The sequence below is a fragment of the Benincasa hispida genome, chromosome 3, assembly GCF_027475165.1.
Source record: "Benincasa hispida cultivar pf3 chromosome 3, pf3_genome.v1.1, whole genome shotgun sequence".
NCBI classification, from domain to species: domain Eukaryota; kingdom Viridiplantae; phylum Streptophyta; class Magnoliopsida; order Cucurbitales; family Cucurbitaceae; genus Benincasa; species Benincasa hispida.
In genome coordinates, this window is record NC_143480.1 from 21,517,436 (window position 1) to 21,532,659 (window position 15,224).

General features: G+C 31.9%; 1 protein-coding gene across 1 annotated transcript; it reads left to right on the top strand.

The window, feature by feature from the left end:
- The first annotated feature begins 4,007 nt into the window (after positions 1–4,007).
- Positions 4,008–6,203, top strand: LOC120072936 (putative indole-3-acetic acid-amido synthetase GH3.1). Its single transcript, XM_039025471.2, has 3 exons — positions 4,008–4,368; positions 4,473–4,574; positions 4,677–6,203. The coding sequence occupies exons 1-3, from the start codon at positions 4,079–4,081 to the stop codon at positions 6,040–6,042; spliced, it is 1,758 nt and encodes a 585-aa protein (XP_038881399.1). The 5' UTR covers positions 4,008–4,078; the 3' UTR covers positions 6,043–6,203.
- Positions 6,204–15,224: the final 9,021 nt, after the last annotated feature.

The following is a 15,224-nucleotide window of genomic DNA, read 5'->3' on the forward strand; positions in this document are numbered from 1 at the left end:
AATAATTATATCATTTTTAATTAAATATGAATTGCAATAATTTTATTTTATTATTTAAAGTTTGTCTTCTTTCTCTTATTTGTTTTATTTTTAATGAACAACAATTAACAAACTGCATTTCTTTCATGAATATGGTTAAATAAAATGAGAAACTGAAGAGAAATCAAAACTTTTGATTTCTAATTTTTCTTCATGAGTTTCATCTTCATCATGTTCTTATTCTTTTTCTTCTTCTTCCTATTTTTGCTCTATATTTTTCATCAGTCATGATTTTTTTTTTTTTTTTAGTTTAATCTCTCCCATCATTTTAACAACAAATGTGTAATGTCACCATGTTTCTTAAACAATTCCATTTTCAATTTCTCCAAATTTAGAGGACTGTCAAATAACAAATCTCCATTTTTTTTTTACTAATTTTTGCTAGAAAATGTTCTAGAAAACAAATAGGGGGATTTTCAAAAATAAAAAAATAAAGGAAACTATTTACACAAAATAGCTAAAATTTTAATCTTCTTTGATAGAGGTTAAAAGAGGCTGATAGAAGTATATTAGTATCTAACAATGATAGAACTGATAGAAGTGTATCACTAATAAACGCTGATAGAAGTCTATCACTAATAGACATCGATAGAAGTCAATGTTTTTTTTTTTTTTGTGCTATTTTTGTAAATAGTTTGACATTTTTCTATATGTGAAAACTTCTCAAACAAATATTCATTTTATGGTTTTTTATTTCTTATTTTTGCTTTATTTTTGTTTTTGTTTTTGTTTGCTTTTTCTTAACTTTTTGTTCTATCATTCAATTACATACATACTTTTCCAAATTCTCAAACACTCATTTGATATGTGAATTCAATTAAATATAAATATATTTTACAAAATCTACATATAAATATTGCACTTAAAGTAAACAAAATACTATTATTTATATAATCAACAATCTTACAACATACTTTAACAATCATGGAACACAGAGCTGAACGTGCACAAAAAATAGGTTTTTCATTAATGGCCAACAATGAGCCAATTTATAGTTGGAGGTGGTTGTTGGAGCCCAAAGTTGATCGCAGGAACGTATGAGTCGAAGGTGGTTATTGAAGTTGATTATCAAATGTGATTTTTGCCGAAGTTCATAGTCGAAGATGGCTGTCGGAGCTCCAAGTTCGTCATACGAAGATGATATTGAAGTTGGTTATTAGAGTTTTTTTATCGAATGTGGTTGTCGAAACTCAAAATTAGTCATCAAATTGGTCGTGTGAAGGTGGTCGTCGAAGTTGTAGTTGGTCATCAGAGTTGGTCGTCAGAGATAGTTGTCGGAGCTCGAAATTGATCGTTAGAGTTGGTTGTCGAAGCATGAAAAGTGTCATCGGACTTGGTCACACGAAGATGGTTGTTGGACTTATTGCCAAAGTTGTCGTCGAAGGTGGTTGTCGAAACTCGAAATTAGTCATTGGAGTTGGTCACGCAAAGATGGTCATCAAAATTGTCATCAGAGGTAGTTGTCAGAGTCGAACTGGTTGTCGGAGTCGGTCGCACAAAGGTGATCATTAGAATTGGTTGCCGAAAATATCGTCAAAGGTGGTAGTCGATTTTTGGGATGATGGTGGGACTTCCAATCTATCTAAGCTTCTAGAAGACACGTTAAATAAGCATTCAAAGCGACCAAAACTTTGGTCAAACTAATGGGGAGGGTTTTTTTTCATCATGAAATAAACGCGTGTGATTTAAATGTCAACCCAAAGCGCACTCAAGCTTTCGAAAGCATTAACTCTTGAACAATATTTATGTGCAATTTAAGACTCTACTTAGGTTTCTTCCCTCTTCTTCTATATATATATATACAAAAAAAAAAAATAAGTTTTTTACTGATTTATTTTTAAAAAATAAATTGTCACGTGACAAATTTTAATTGATTGTGGTAGAGATTGCACAATTGATGATAGTAACACTTAAGTTTTTTCTTTTACTCTTTCACGGGTTGTTGGTCCCATCAATCAAAGTTCTTCAAAGATTAGTCTTTCCACCATCTCATTTAATCTTATAATTATGATGAGAGTGCTATGAATTTGCCAACCTGTTTTGGTATACCTATTGACCTACAATATTGTATATTTATTATAAAAAAAAAAAAAGTCAACCCAAAGATTATATTGAAATTCAAATTTAAATAACATGATTTTTTTTTACTTCAAAAAGAATTGAAAAAGTTACTTGTGACATCCAAGTTGAAGAAGAATACACGAATAGAAACAACAAATTCGGATGAGAGAGATTCTAAATTTAACATACATGCATGATTAAAAGAAATGACTTGAGAAAAGTGGTGACTATATCATATGTACTCGTGTTCCTTCTTTGTGGCTCAATCATATGAACGCTGACGTTAAACTTGCTTGACTTGAAACAATAATATGTTGGGTATAGCCTTCCCTTTTGTAAGAGACAAGTAAGCCAACGTGGCTAAGTTGGTGGTTCAAAAAATTATGAAATCAAGAATTAATCTAAGATGTTATAACCTTTAAGTTAAAAATCACTTTTGGCCTCTCAACTTTCATTAAGTAATAATTTAATCTCTGAATTTTTGTTGGTAACGATTTAATCCTTGAACTTTAATAAGTTATAATTTGGTCTTTATACTTTACAATTTGTAAAGAATTAGTCCTTACATAAAAAATATTCTTAAGATTTAATTAAATTTCTTACACATGTAGATCATTAAATGAATCACAAATCAATTTTTTTTTATAAATTATATTGTTGCAATTTTCAAAATATAAATACCATTACATATTAAAATTTAGAGACTAAATTGTTATAAATTTGAAAATATAAGGATTAAATCATTACTAACAAAAGTTTAGAGACTAAATTGTTTCAGATTTGAAAGTTTATGAACCAAAAATGTTTTTTTAACTCAACTTTTATATATATATATATATCATCCACATTTATTATTAATATGGAGTGAGGGGTTTCAAAGCTCCAAACTCTTGGATTAGACTTTAGAGCATATAATACTCAACCAATTAAATTATGTTCAGATTGAAATTCAGACATATTTGATTACCATTTAGATTTAGATTTTTAGTTTTAAAAAGTATATAACTAAATACTACTTTTCAAAACCAATCTATCTCTTTATTTTAAGATCAATTCAAATATTACTTTTAAAGGCCGTTTGGACCTCCAACTTGACTTGAATGGAATGAACTATTATAGTTGAAGATCTCAATTATTATAAAGCACACTTAGTTATAGTAAAATTATTCGAAAATCCTCATCTTCTATGGTGTTTACTATTTTGTAACCATCATCTCTACTCATTTGTAACTTGGATTAAAATAGTTTACATCTCAAGTATAGACCAAAATAACTACCAATTATGATAATTAATTTTAACCTCCTAAGCAATCCTAAAAAACAAGACCGTAGTAAAGGATCTTTCTTTTTTTGAAAAAAAAAAAAAAAACACATTTTCCAAATTAACGAAATCATAGATATTGGGGTTAATTAGAGTTGAGATTTTCGAAAATTAGTGAAAAATAATTAAGAATCATATATAGTTCATAAAAGATTATTTTAGTATAATTTATTTTTTAAAAAACAAGATTATTACGTATTTCATCATAATATATACACGTCAGTGAAGACGTTTGACACTAAAAAAACCAACGTTGAAAGCAAGCTTGATTTGATTGCTTAATACATCACGACGGTTGCCGTTGTCCCTTCCGCTTACGAATTGTCTCCTTCCGCCGGCAGCCGTCTTTGTCACCGGTGAACAAATCCAGCTGTAAAGGACACCCAATCTGAGCTGGCACTCATTGTGGGCTCCCCTGCCCTCCTCTCCCCACTACATGGCTACGCGTCCGGGCCCCATCTGTCCCCTTTCCACGTAGCACTCTCATCACCCAAATGTTTTCCCTTTCTCGCATGATGTCAACTTTGACGTGGCAAACACTTGGGTAAATCTATATATAATACACAAATTCTTCCTCTTCTTCCTCACAACTCAGAGCTCTAAATCAAAAATAAATATTTCTATTACCATATCAGCAACACCCATTTTTCTTTGACAATGGCTGTTGTTTCTTCACTTTCCCATGCTAAGGCTCTCCGGTTCATAGAGGAGATTACTACAGATGCTGACTCGGTTCAGCAGAGGGTGTTGGCTGAGATTTTGAATCAGAATGCTGATACGGAGTATCTGAACCGGTTCCGGCTCAGTAGAACCGCCGGCCGAGATGAGTTTAAGTCAAAAGTTCCAGTGGTTACTTACGAAGATCTCCAGCCTGATATCCAACGTATTGCCAATGGCGATCGCTCCCCTATCTTTTCCTCTCGTCCCATTTCTGAGTTTCTTACCAGGTGACGATCTATGAAATTAAATACAATCAATTATTGCTCAAATTCTTATAATTTCAAGTTCAAGATTTTAAATTGGGTTTCAATATTATTTGTGAAATTTGCAGTTCGGGGACATCGGCTGGGGAGAGAAAACTAATGCCGACAATTAAAGAAGAAATGGAACGTCGTCAGCTACTTTACAGCCTTCTAATGCCCATCATGAACAAGTAATTTGATTTTATTCGATTCAATTCATGAATTATATTAGAATTAAGCTCTTCATTTTGAAATTTAAACAAAAAAATTGACAAATAATAATAAATTTTCAGGTTTGTGCCAGGGTTGGACAAAGGGAAAGGACTTTACTTTTTGTTTGTGAAGGCAGAAACTAAGACCCCTGGAGGGCTACTGGCACGTCCGGTTCTCACTAGCTACTACAAGAGTGACATCTTCAAGACTAGACCATACGATCCTTTCAATGACTACACTAGCCCAAATGACGCCATTCTATGCCCCAATTCCTTTCAAAGCATGTACACTCAAATGTTATGTGGCTTGTTGATGCGTGGCCAAGTCCTCCGTGTCGGCGCCGTCTTTGCCTCCGGTCTCCTTCGCGCCATTCACTTCCTCCAGCTCAACTGGAAACAGCTGGCACACGACGTCGCCACCGGAACCCTAAACCCTAAAATCACGGACTCTTGTCTCCGTGAATGCATAACATCCAAATACCTAACAAACCCGAATCCGGAGCTGGCGGAATTCATCTCCAAGGAATGCTCCACGGAAGAATGGGAAGGGATTATCACTAGAATTTGGCCGAATACTAAATATTTGGATGTGATTGTGACTGGAGCCATGGCTCAGTATATTCCTACGCTCGAATTTTATAGCGGGGGTTTACCCATGGCTTGCACTATGTACGCTTCATCCGAATGTTATTTTGGGGTAAATTTAAACCCAATGTGTAAACCCTCGGAAGTGACTTACACCATCATGCCAAACATGGGCTACTTTGAATTCCTCCCCCACGACATGTCTTCTTCTCCGACTCGACTTGTCGACCTTGCTGATGTGGAAGTCGGGAAAGAATACGAGCTCGTGATCACAACATACTCTGGACTCTGCCGTTACCGAGTCGGTGACATCCTACACGTAACTGGGTTCCACAACGCGGCCCCACAGTTCCGATTCGTGAGGAGGAAGAACGTTCTTTTGAGCATTGATTCTGACAAGACGGATGAAGCCGAGTTGCAAAAGGCCATTGACAATGCGGCGTTGTTGCTGAAGGGGTTTAACACTAGCGTGGTGGAGTACACGAGCTATGCAGATACCAAAACAATTCCCGGACATTATGTTATATATTGGGAGCTTCTTGTGAAAGACGAAGTTACAAATTTCCCTTCAAGAGAGATTTTAAACCTGTGTTGTCTGGCTATTGAAGAGAGCTTGAACTCGGTGTACCGCCAATGTCGAGTGGCCGATAACTCAATCGGACCGTTGGAGATCAGGGTGGTGAAAAATGGGACGTTTGAAGAGCTAATGGACTATGCGATCTCAAGGGGGGCGTCGATCAACCAGTATAAGGCACCACGGTGCGTAAACTTCACGCCCATTCTCGAACTTCTCGACTCTAGGGTAACCTCTGTGCACTTCAGCCCATCCAAGCCACACTGGACACCGGAACGACGCCATTAAACATCGTCAGTCAAGTTGCCTATCTTTGTGCGTCGGACGACTAAAATATTCGATCATATTTATCACATGTCAAATTCTTCTTGCACATTTTTAAAAATATTTTAATTTTTTTTAATATGTGATGATAATGAAATAAATAAAGATAAGTGCATTTTAGAATACACCCAAATATTGTTCATCTAAAAATATCATCTTAAAAGATTGAAAGAATAATCTCCAAAAGAATCAAAATTCTATATTCCAATAGACGATGAAAAGTTTCCTATTACCATCCTAAATTTACTATTTACAACCTTACAAGAAAATAAAATTAAATAACTAATTAATTCTAAAATATTGATGAAATACTAATTAAATTAACAACTAAACAAATATTAAACTTAAATATACCAATTATTCTATAATTATCCTAATCATTAAAGTCCCTAATAACGATATCCAATAGCAAAGTACTTTTACATTTTCTCACTTGGTCCAATTATGCAAAATTATTAGAAAAATACTAAAATGTTGATAGGACTACACCTATTTTTGTGTAATTAATTAAAATTTTGAATTGTTATTTTTCTATTGTATATGAATAATGGCGGCATGATAGTGGATGCAACCCTCGATTACACCTATGTTGGAAAGAAAGAAATTATGGAGGTTGGAGAAAATTTGAAAGAGAGAATTGAGAAAGTGACTACTAGTGTTATTGAGCACTTCTAATCTTTTTTTGCTTGATACAAATGTAAGACACCTCTAAATCTATGGTCAGGATTTTGCCAACACATTCATGATCTAATGGCTATAAATGTCTCTCTAGAATATTCTCTACAATTACACATTTTTCGTATATCTTCTAGATTATTCTTCAATCTATTCTAAGCATCTCCTACAAGTAATATCTGTAGAATATTCTAATATTTGATATTTCTAGAATTTGGGCTTTTGTTTACTTCTAACCCAGAATCAAGTTTGTATTCCAACAACCTAGTCCCTGCTAAATTCCTAAGCTTATAATTTCTCAGCTTCGAGTCTAATAAGGAATCAACCAACAAAATCTTTAATTTTTCATTAAAGAAAGAAATCATATGTTTAAAAATATATATTATATGTTGTTTGTTGTGCCAGCAAAGCAGGAAAGGATAGAGTTTGAGTTTTGTTTAGTCATATGCTTATGATGACTTTGAATGAAAATGTTCAACTAATGTCTAAAATATGAGCTTTGGTTTTAATTGTTCTTTTACGTTCTTGGCCTTATGTAATTTTCCTTTCCTTCTTTTGGAAAATTTTCATATATATAAAAAATGTCAAACTATTTATAAAAATAGTCTTAAAAAAATATACTGAGAGATACTGATAAATTTCTATCAGCATCTATCAATGATAAGAGTTGATAGAAGTCTATCATTTGATAGATACTGATAGAAATTTAAATGATTAAATTTTACTATTTTATGTAAATAATTTTTCTTATTTTTCTATTTTTAAAAATCACCCTTTTTTAATGTACATAAAGAAAGAAGAAAAGAAAAGAGTTTAATCAAGTTTGTTGAAAGCTGTATTTTTCATGACTGCTTGTTGTCGAGAAATGGGTATATAGCTATATGAATGTATTTTATGATTTTGTTTCTGATCTCATTCTATAATATGTTTAATTACCATTAATATCCTATATATTAAGATTAGATCGAATAATAATACCGTACTATCAATATATCATCATATGCCACTTTGGTTTATGAAATAAAGTATCGAAATTCTTATATATAACTATTTTATTTAAGTGACATCCACACAATACTTTGTAGGATTTTTCTTTGTCAACAAAGGATTGACAGAGAGGAAGTTTTTCTTTTATCGAGAGTGACTTTTTAAAGAGAATACGATAAGGTTCTCCTCCTTAATGCTATCTTCTTTTTAGTCTGTTTCGTTGGTGAAACTATAGTCAAAGGAAATGTCTCGGAGTGTGAAAACACATAAAAACTTTAGAATAGAAATGGAGTGGAATGTATTTCATGGTGCTTGTTTTTTAGTGCATTATATTGCCAATGTTTATGTTGACAGATGGTTATTAATAAGTACAGCAAAAGAATTACTATTGATAAGAGATACATAGAATGAATAATGCTCCTAATTAATTTAGGAGATATTCTAGTATAAATTTTCAAACAAGTTTTTTAAGTTGGAGAACTCGAAGATTCCAGCAAAATATGATGAAATAATAATAGAATTATGGTTTTTAGGGTCGTTTGATGACATTCCCATTTCTTGTTTCCTATTTCTATTTTGCATTTTTTTTAAGAAACTGACATGTTTGATAAGGCTTGTTTGATAACGTTGTCGTTTCCTATTTCATGTTTTCTGTTTTCTGTTCCTTGTTTATTGTTATCTATTTCTTGAAAACTAGAAACAAGAATATGTTTGATAATTATTTTTTTTTATTCCCGTTTCTTGAAAAAAAGAAACAAAATCAGACACTTGTTTAATAACTGTTTCTTGTTTTTTTTTTTTAATAAAAAAAAATGTGAGGAAAAATGGAATATATATGAACTGAATGCACTAGCAAATTGATTACACCTCAACTAGAAATAATTGTATAGGATTCAAACTCAAACTTATGCCAGATGATGTAACAAGGTTTAGATATGAAAATAATCAAAGACTTGAAAGAACCTCAAAACCTTTGGAGACTCCAAAAATGTAGTCAAGGCACGCTTTTGATAAGCAATGTCCTGAAGATAATTATTCGCTCTACGCAAGCTGCAAATAGAGTACAACGATCGTCTCAGTAGGATACAACTACTAACTCTGATAGAACTACAACCTCGAACTACTTGGATCTGGCAGAATTTTTGGATACTTTCTCTCAACTCAACTCGAGAACAAAAGAAAGAAAGAAAGAAATGAGAGAACTCTTCACTTTGGAATGGGATGCTATAAATGAAGAACCAAATTGCTATTTATAGGCTACCAACTTAGTAATTCTTCAAAATATAAAATAAAATAAAATAAATACAAAAATTGAAACATTTATCAAATTTAACTGAATTGAGTTGTTACTTAACAATTAAACATAAATCATTCAAATTGAAGAAACTACAAATTTAACTTTCATGCATGTTAAATTTGTACATAAAACATTATTTTAATTTGACGTTTCAATTCAATTTGAAAATTTCTAAACAATGAGTTTAATTTACATAATTAAATTTATTTTATGTTTCAAATCTTCACCAACTTTCAATTTCTTTCAATATATATATATCTAGCAATCCCTCACATGAAAGAAAGCAAGAAAAATCAGACAAAACTGTTGAAAGCAAATAGATAAGTGAGGTGACTTCTAGACTTGAACCTTCCTTAGTGAATATCCATCGAATTTACCGAAGAAATAGTGAGACTAAGCTCTTGAACTATCCTTCTCGTTGGTGAATTGAGACAACAAATATCACAAACAATTCATCTTGTATCTTTAAGTTCTATATGTATGTATCAATTTTAGTCTTGGACAAAATCCAAAATTCATAAGAGCTTTAGAGAACATAAGCCATTTGAAATGTTTTCATAGATGCCACCCCACATATACAGATAATATTGATTAAGAGCACCCTGTCACTACTCCTCTTATAACAAATATACCAGTATAACCTAAACATCAACAGATCACACACTTTAGAATATCATAAAAATATAAAGAAACTATAAGTTTCTTAGTGTGTTAATTATGAATTATCCAACTAGTTTGTCTATTGAACCTAGATCTTGGGATTTTCAGTCAATTAGGTTACGTTACCACCATATAACTCATTTCATAGGTTGTAGCTCCATTTCCCTCAATGTATATATGACTTTCTTTTTTGACAATCCTTTCGTCAAAGGATCTGCAATGTTCTCTTTGACTTCACATAGTCAATAGAAATGATTCCATTAGAGAGCAATTATCTCATTAAATTATACCTGTGTCTAATATGTTGTGACGTGGCTCTCAAAGAAGTCGTTAAATTATCACAATAAATACATATTACACTTATAGGCTCTGACCACAATGGAATATCTTCAAGAAAATTTCGGAGCTACTCAGCTTCTTCTCTTGCTTTATCAAGAGCTATAAACTTTGATTCCATAATAGAATGTGTTATACACGTTTGTTTTAAAGATTTCCATGATACAACTACTCAACCTAAAGTAAACTTATACCCACTGGTTGATTTAGTCTCCACGCTATCAAAAATCCAATTAGCATTACTAAATCCTTCCAGTACATGTGGCTACCTCGTATAATGCAATCCATGGTGTAGAGTGTACTTCAAGTACCTTTGAATTCTGACTAATGCATTCCAATGATCATGCCCAAGATTGCTGGTGTATCTTGCTAACCTTCTTACTGAATAGAAAATATCAGGTCTTGTACAATTCATTATGTACATTGAGCTACCAATAACTCTAGAATATTCTAGAGACGACACATCTTCATCATTATTTTTCTTCAACTTAAATTTGGATCAAATGGAGTAATAGCTGACTTATTCTCAAAGTGATCAAAATTTTCAATACTTTCTCTATATAATGAGATTGAGAAAGTATGTATCCACTTGGATTTCTTATTATTCGAATTCCAAAGATAACATCAACAAGACCAAAGACTTTCATATCAAAGTTTGATTTCAACATTCTTTTAGTAGACTCAATAGCACCTCTATTTGTGCCCATTATTAACATATCATCCACATATAAGCAAACAATGACATACTCTTGATCTATGGTTTTAACATTAGACACATTTAACACACTTATTTATCTTAAATCCATTTGATAACATAGTGTAATCAAACTGGTCATGCCATTGTTTGAGTGCTTGTCTCAACCCACAAAGATAATTGACAAGTTTACAAACTTTGTCTTCAATTTCTTTAACAACAAACCCTTCAAGTTGTTCCATATAAATTTCTTCATCTAAATCTCCATTTAAAAATGTGGTTTTTACATCCATTTGGTGTATTTCCAAATTTTGTAAAATTGCTACTGCAATTAACATCCTTATATATGTAATCCTCGTCACTAGAGAATACGTATCGAAGAAATCTAATCCTTATTTTTAGCGAAAGCCTTTAGCTACCAACTGAGCTTTGTACTTATCAATAGTCTCGCTAGCCTTTAGCTTTATCGTAAAAATTCATTTACTCCCAATTGGTTTACTTCTATGAGGTAAATCAACAGATACCCATGTATTATTCTATAAAATATATTCTAGCTCAATATTGATAGCTTCTTTCTAATAAGGTGCATCAAGAGATGATACAACTTCTTGAAAAGTCTAAGGCTCACGTTTTATCATATAAGTTATGAAATCAGGTCCAAAAGAAATAGCTTTCTTAGCTCTTTTGCTTCTTCTAGATTTAGACTCGGTATTCTGATCATCTTGACTTTCAAAGAGTTGGCCTCATTAATTCTTTTGACACCAATAATTTTGTGTCCTTCCTTTAAAAGAAATATATCCTCAAAGAATTCAGTTTCAATAGATTCCATTATGATATTATAGTTAATATCAAATATTTCTAAATTAATCACCATAAATCTATAAGCAGCACTATACGTTGCATAGCCTATAAAGATACAATCAATTATCTTAGGTCCAAGCTTGGTCCTTTTTTATAAAGGAACTTGTACCTTCACCAAACACTCTTAAACTTTCAGCATTTTATATGTGGATAACTTTTCATTCCACACTTCATAAGACGACTTATTAGTCTTTTTATATGGATTTCTATTTAGTATAAACTTTGCTATCAACAAAGCTCCCCCTACAAATTGTGAAGTACACTTGAACTATTTAACATGCAATTAACCATGTCCTTTGAAGTTCGACTATTTCTTTTAACCACACCATTTTGTTGTGGTGTATAAGGTGTTATAGTTTGATGGATTATACCATTAATTTCAAGGAATTCATAAAGTGATGATGGTTCATATTCACCACCTCTATCTTATCTAAGCACCTTTACTTTCTTCTCAAGTTGATTTTTAACTTTTTCCTTATATGTTTTAAAAACATTAAAGGTTTCATCTTTATTGTGTAATAAATATACATAATAATATTTACTACAATCATCAATGATTGTGACAAAATATCTCTTACCTGGGAATACTTTTCATTTCACATACATCACTTGGATTAAATTAAGTAACTCATGACTTCTTTCTACAGATGAAAATGACTTTCTAGTAAATTTTGGTTCAACACAAACTACATATTTGTGTCGATTATTATGTTATAATTTGGCAATAGTCCTAAGCTTACCATTATTTTTAAACAAAGATAATTGACATGCCTCAATCTAGAATGCCAAACATTACACAACTCAATAATATAAGTAAAATAGTTGATATTATTATTATTCTTTATTATTTGTGTCATTACGTTCAGTTTGAACATGCCATCAATTAAATAGTCTTTTCCCACATACATACCCCATTTGTCAAAATATAAGTTTGAACCCATTTTTGTTAAATAGGGTTCCTGACACTAGATTCTTTCAAATCTCTGGCACATGTCACACATCTTTGAGGGTAAGTATCTTTTCAGAAGTCCATTTCTGTAGGATCTTTCCTTTGCCTTCCACAGAGGTGGTTGAAGCATTTCTCATGTATAACTTATCACTGTCATCTAGCTTTTCACATGTAATGAACTATGACTTGCCCTTACAAATGTACCTAACAACACCAGTATCAATCCACCAACCTTTTGTGTTTGAAGCCATATTTACCTCAGAAATGATAGCAACCAAATCATCATTTTCCATGTCGTTGGCTTGATTATTGGAGATTTGTCCCTTCTTTTGTCTGTACATTGCAGCAATTTAGTCACTCATACCACAAACCCAACAATTTCCTCGAATGTACTTACTAGGATCACTCTTTTACCTATGATGCTTCTCGAAATTCTGCTTTTTCGGTTTATGTTCTGAAGCTTCAGCAATATAAGCCTTGGCTTCAAATTTCAGTGGAGTTTTATCTCCCTTTCTGTTATCCTCTTCTATATAGAGTTTTACTGTAAAGTTCTTCATAGATAACTCCTTTCGTTTATGCTTGAGATAACATTTGAAGTCCTTCTAGGAAGGAGGTAGCTTCTCAATCACAACAACAATTTGAAATGGCTCACTAATTTTCAATCCTTCACTTTGCAAATAAATTATGATAATTTGAAATTCTTCCATTCGATTGACTGCCAACTTGGTATCAATCATCTTGTACTCTAAGAATTTTTCCACGAGAAATTTCTTAGTACCAGCATCTTCCAGCTTGTACTTCTTGTATAATGCCTCCCAAAACAATTTTGATGTATTGTAGGCATTGCAATAGACATTATACAGAGTGTCGTCAAGACCACTAAGTATATAATTATAGCATAGGAAATCTGAATGCATCCATGTTTCTTTGCAGATTTTGTTTTAGAAGTTTCAACTCCTGGTGGGGTAATTGGGCAATCTTCCTTCAAAATATGAGCAAGATTCGACATGGTGAGGCAGAAGACATTTTCTGTTGTCATCTCTTAAAATGGTCTCCTTTGAACTTCTCTGGTTTTTCAGCATGAGGTTTGACAATGCGTGATCCCATCATGGCAAAAGTAACAACATTGGTAGAGGAGTTTGTAGCCATCAATTCAGATGTAATAATTGTCTTCAAATTGTTGGGGAAAATGGAATATATATGAACTGAGTACACTAGCAAACTGATTATACCTCAACTAGAAACAATTGTATAGTATTCAAACTGAAACTTAAGCCAGACGATGTAACAAGACTTAGATATGAAAATAACGAAAGATTTGAAAGAATCTCAAAACCCTTGGAGACTCCAAAACATAGTCAAGATACACTTTTGATAAACGTTGTTCTGAAGATAATTATTCACTCTGTAGGGGTTGCAAGCAGACTACAACGATTGTCTTAGTAGGATCCAACGAAAAACTCCAATAAAACTGCAATTTTGAACTATTTGGATATGGTAGAACTCTTGGATACTTGCTCCCAACTCAACTCAACTCAAGAACAAAAGAAAGAAAGAAAGGAAGGAAGGAAGGAAGGAGAGAACTCTTCACTTTGGAATGAGATGTTACAAATGAAGAACCAAGTTGCTATTATAGACTTACTAACTCTCCAAATTATAAATAAAAAATTAAATAAATATAAAATCGAAATATTTGTAAAATTTAACTCAATGAAATTGTTACATGACAAACATTAGACATAACTCATCCAAACTAAAGAAACTACAAATTTAACTTTCATACATGTTAATTTCGTACATAAAACAAAATTTTAATTTGAAGTTTCAATCCAATTTGAATGTTTTTAAACAATGAATTTAATCTATACAATTAAATTCATTTTATGTTTGAAATCTTCACTACTACAAAATTTGATATACACTACGATCATATGACCGTGGTTTCTTGGATTAGACTATGGGTTTGCGACCATGGTGTAATCTAATATAGTCTATAGTTTATACCATGGTCAACATTAGTCGTGGTCTATATTATACACCACATCTAACTTCAACCATGGTCTATATGGTCATAGATTATGACTGACATTAGTTGTGGTCTACAATATAGACCATGACTTACCTTAATTATGGTCATTATTGATAAAAAAATAAACCATAAAAAAAAGTTATGGTCTATCACTACAAACTATGATTAACATCAGTTGTGTTATATATCGGTAGTTCGATGAAATTTTCAATTCACACAAACAAGTTCAACTTTAATAAAAAATTCAATCAAATTATATACATAAATGAAATATAAGAATACAATAACTTAAAAAAGCACTAAACCTATTGCGCCAACTAAAACTATTATACATCATTTTCTATATAAAGTATTTTTAAAGAAATTGTTCCCGCTCATTGTATACTTTTGGAATCTCAACATGAGCATGTGTTCCTCTTTTTCAAATTGGAAGAAAAAAACAAAAGATAAATGTTAGAATATAGAACTTTAAATTCTCATAATTATTCTCATTTTCTCAACCACGATTATGAAATTTAAGAGTAGAGTGCCCACAATAAATTTCAGTTTAACTTTTGAAATGTCTTCAAATTAACATTTTCTAAATAAACTTTCAATTTAGAGTAAAAACATAAATAAACTATCCACATACACCATACCACTAGAGATCTTAAGATTA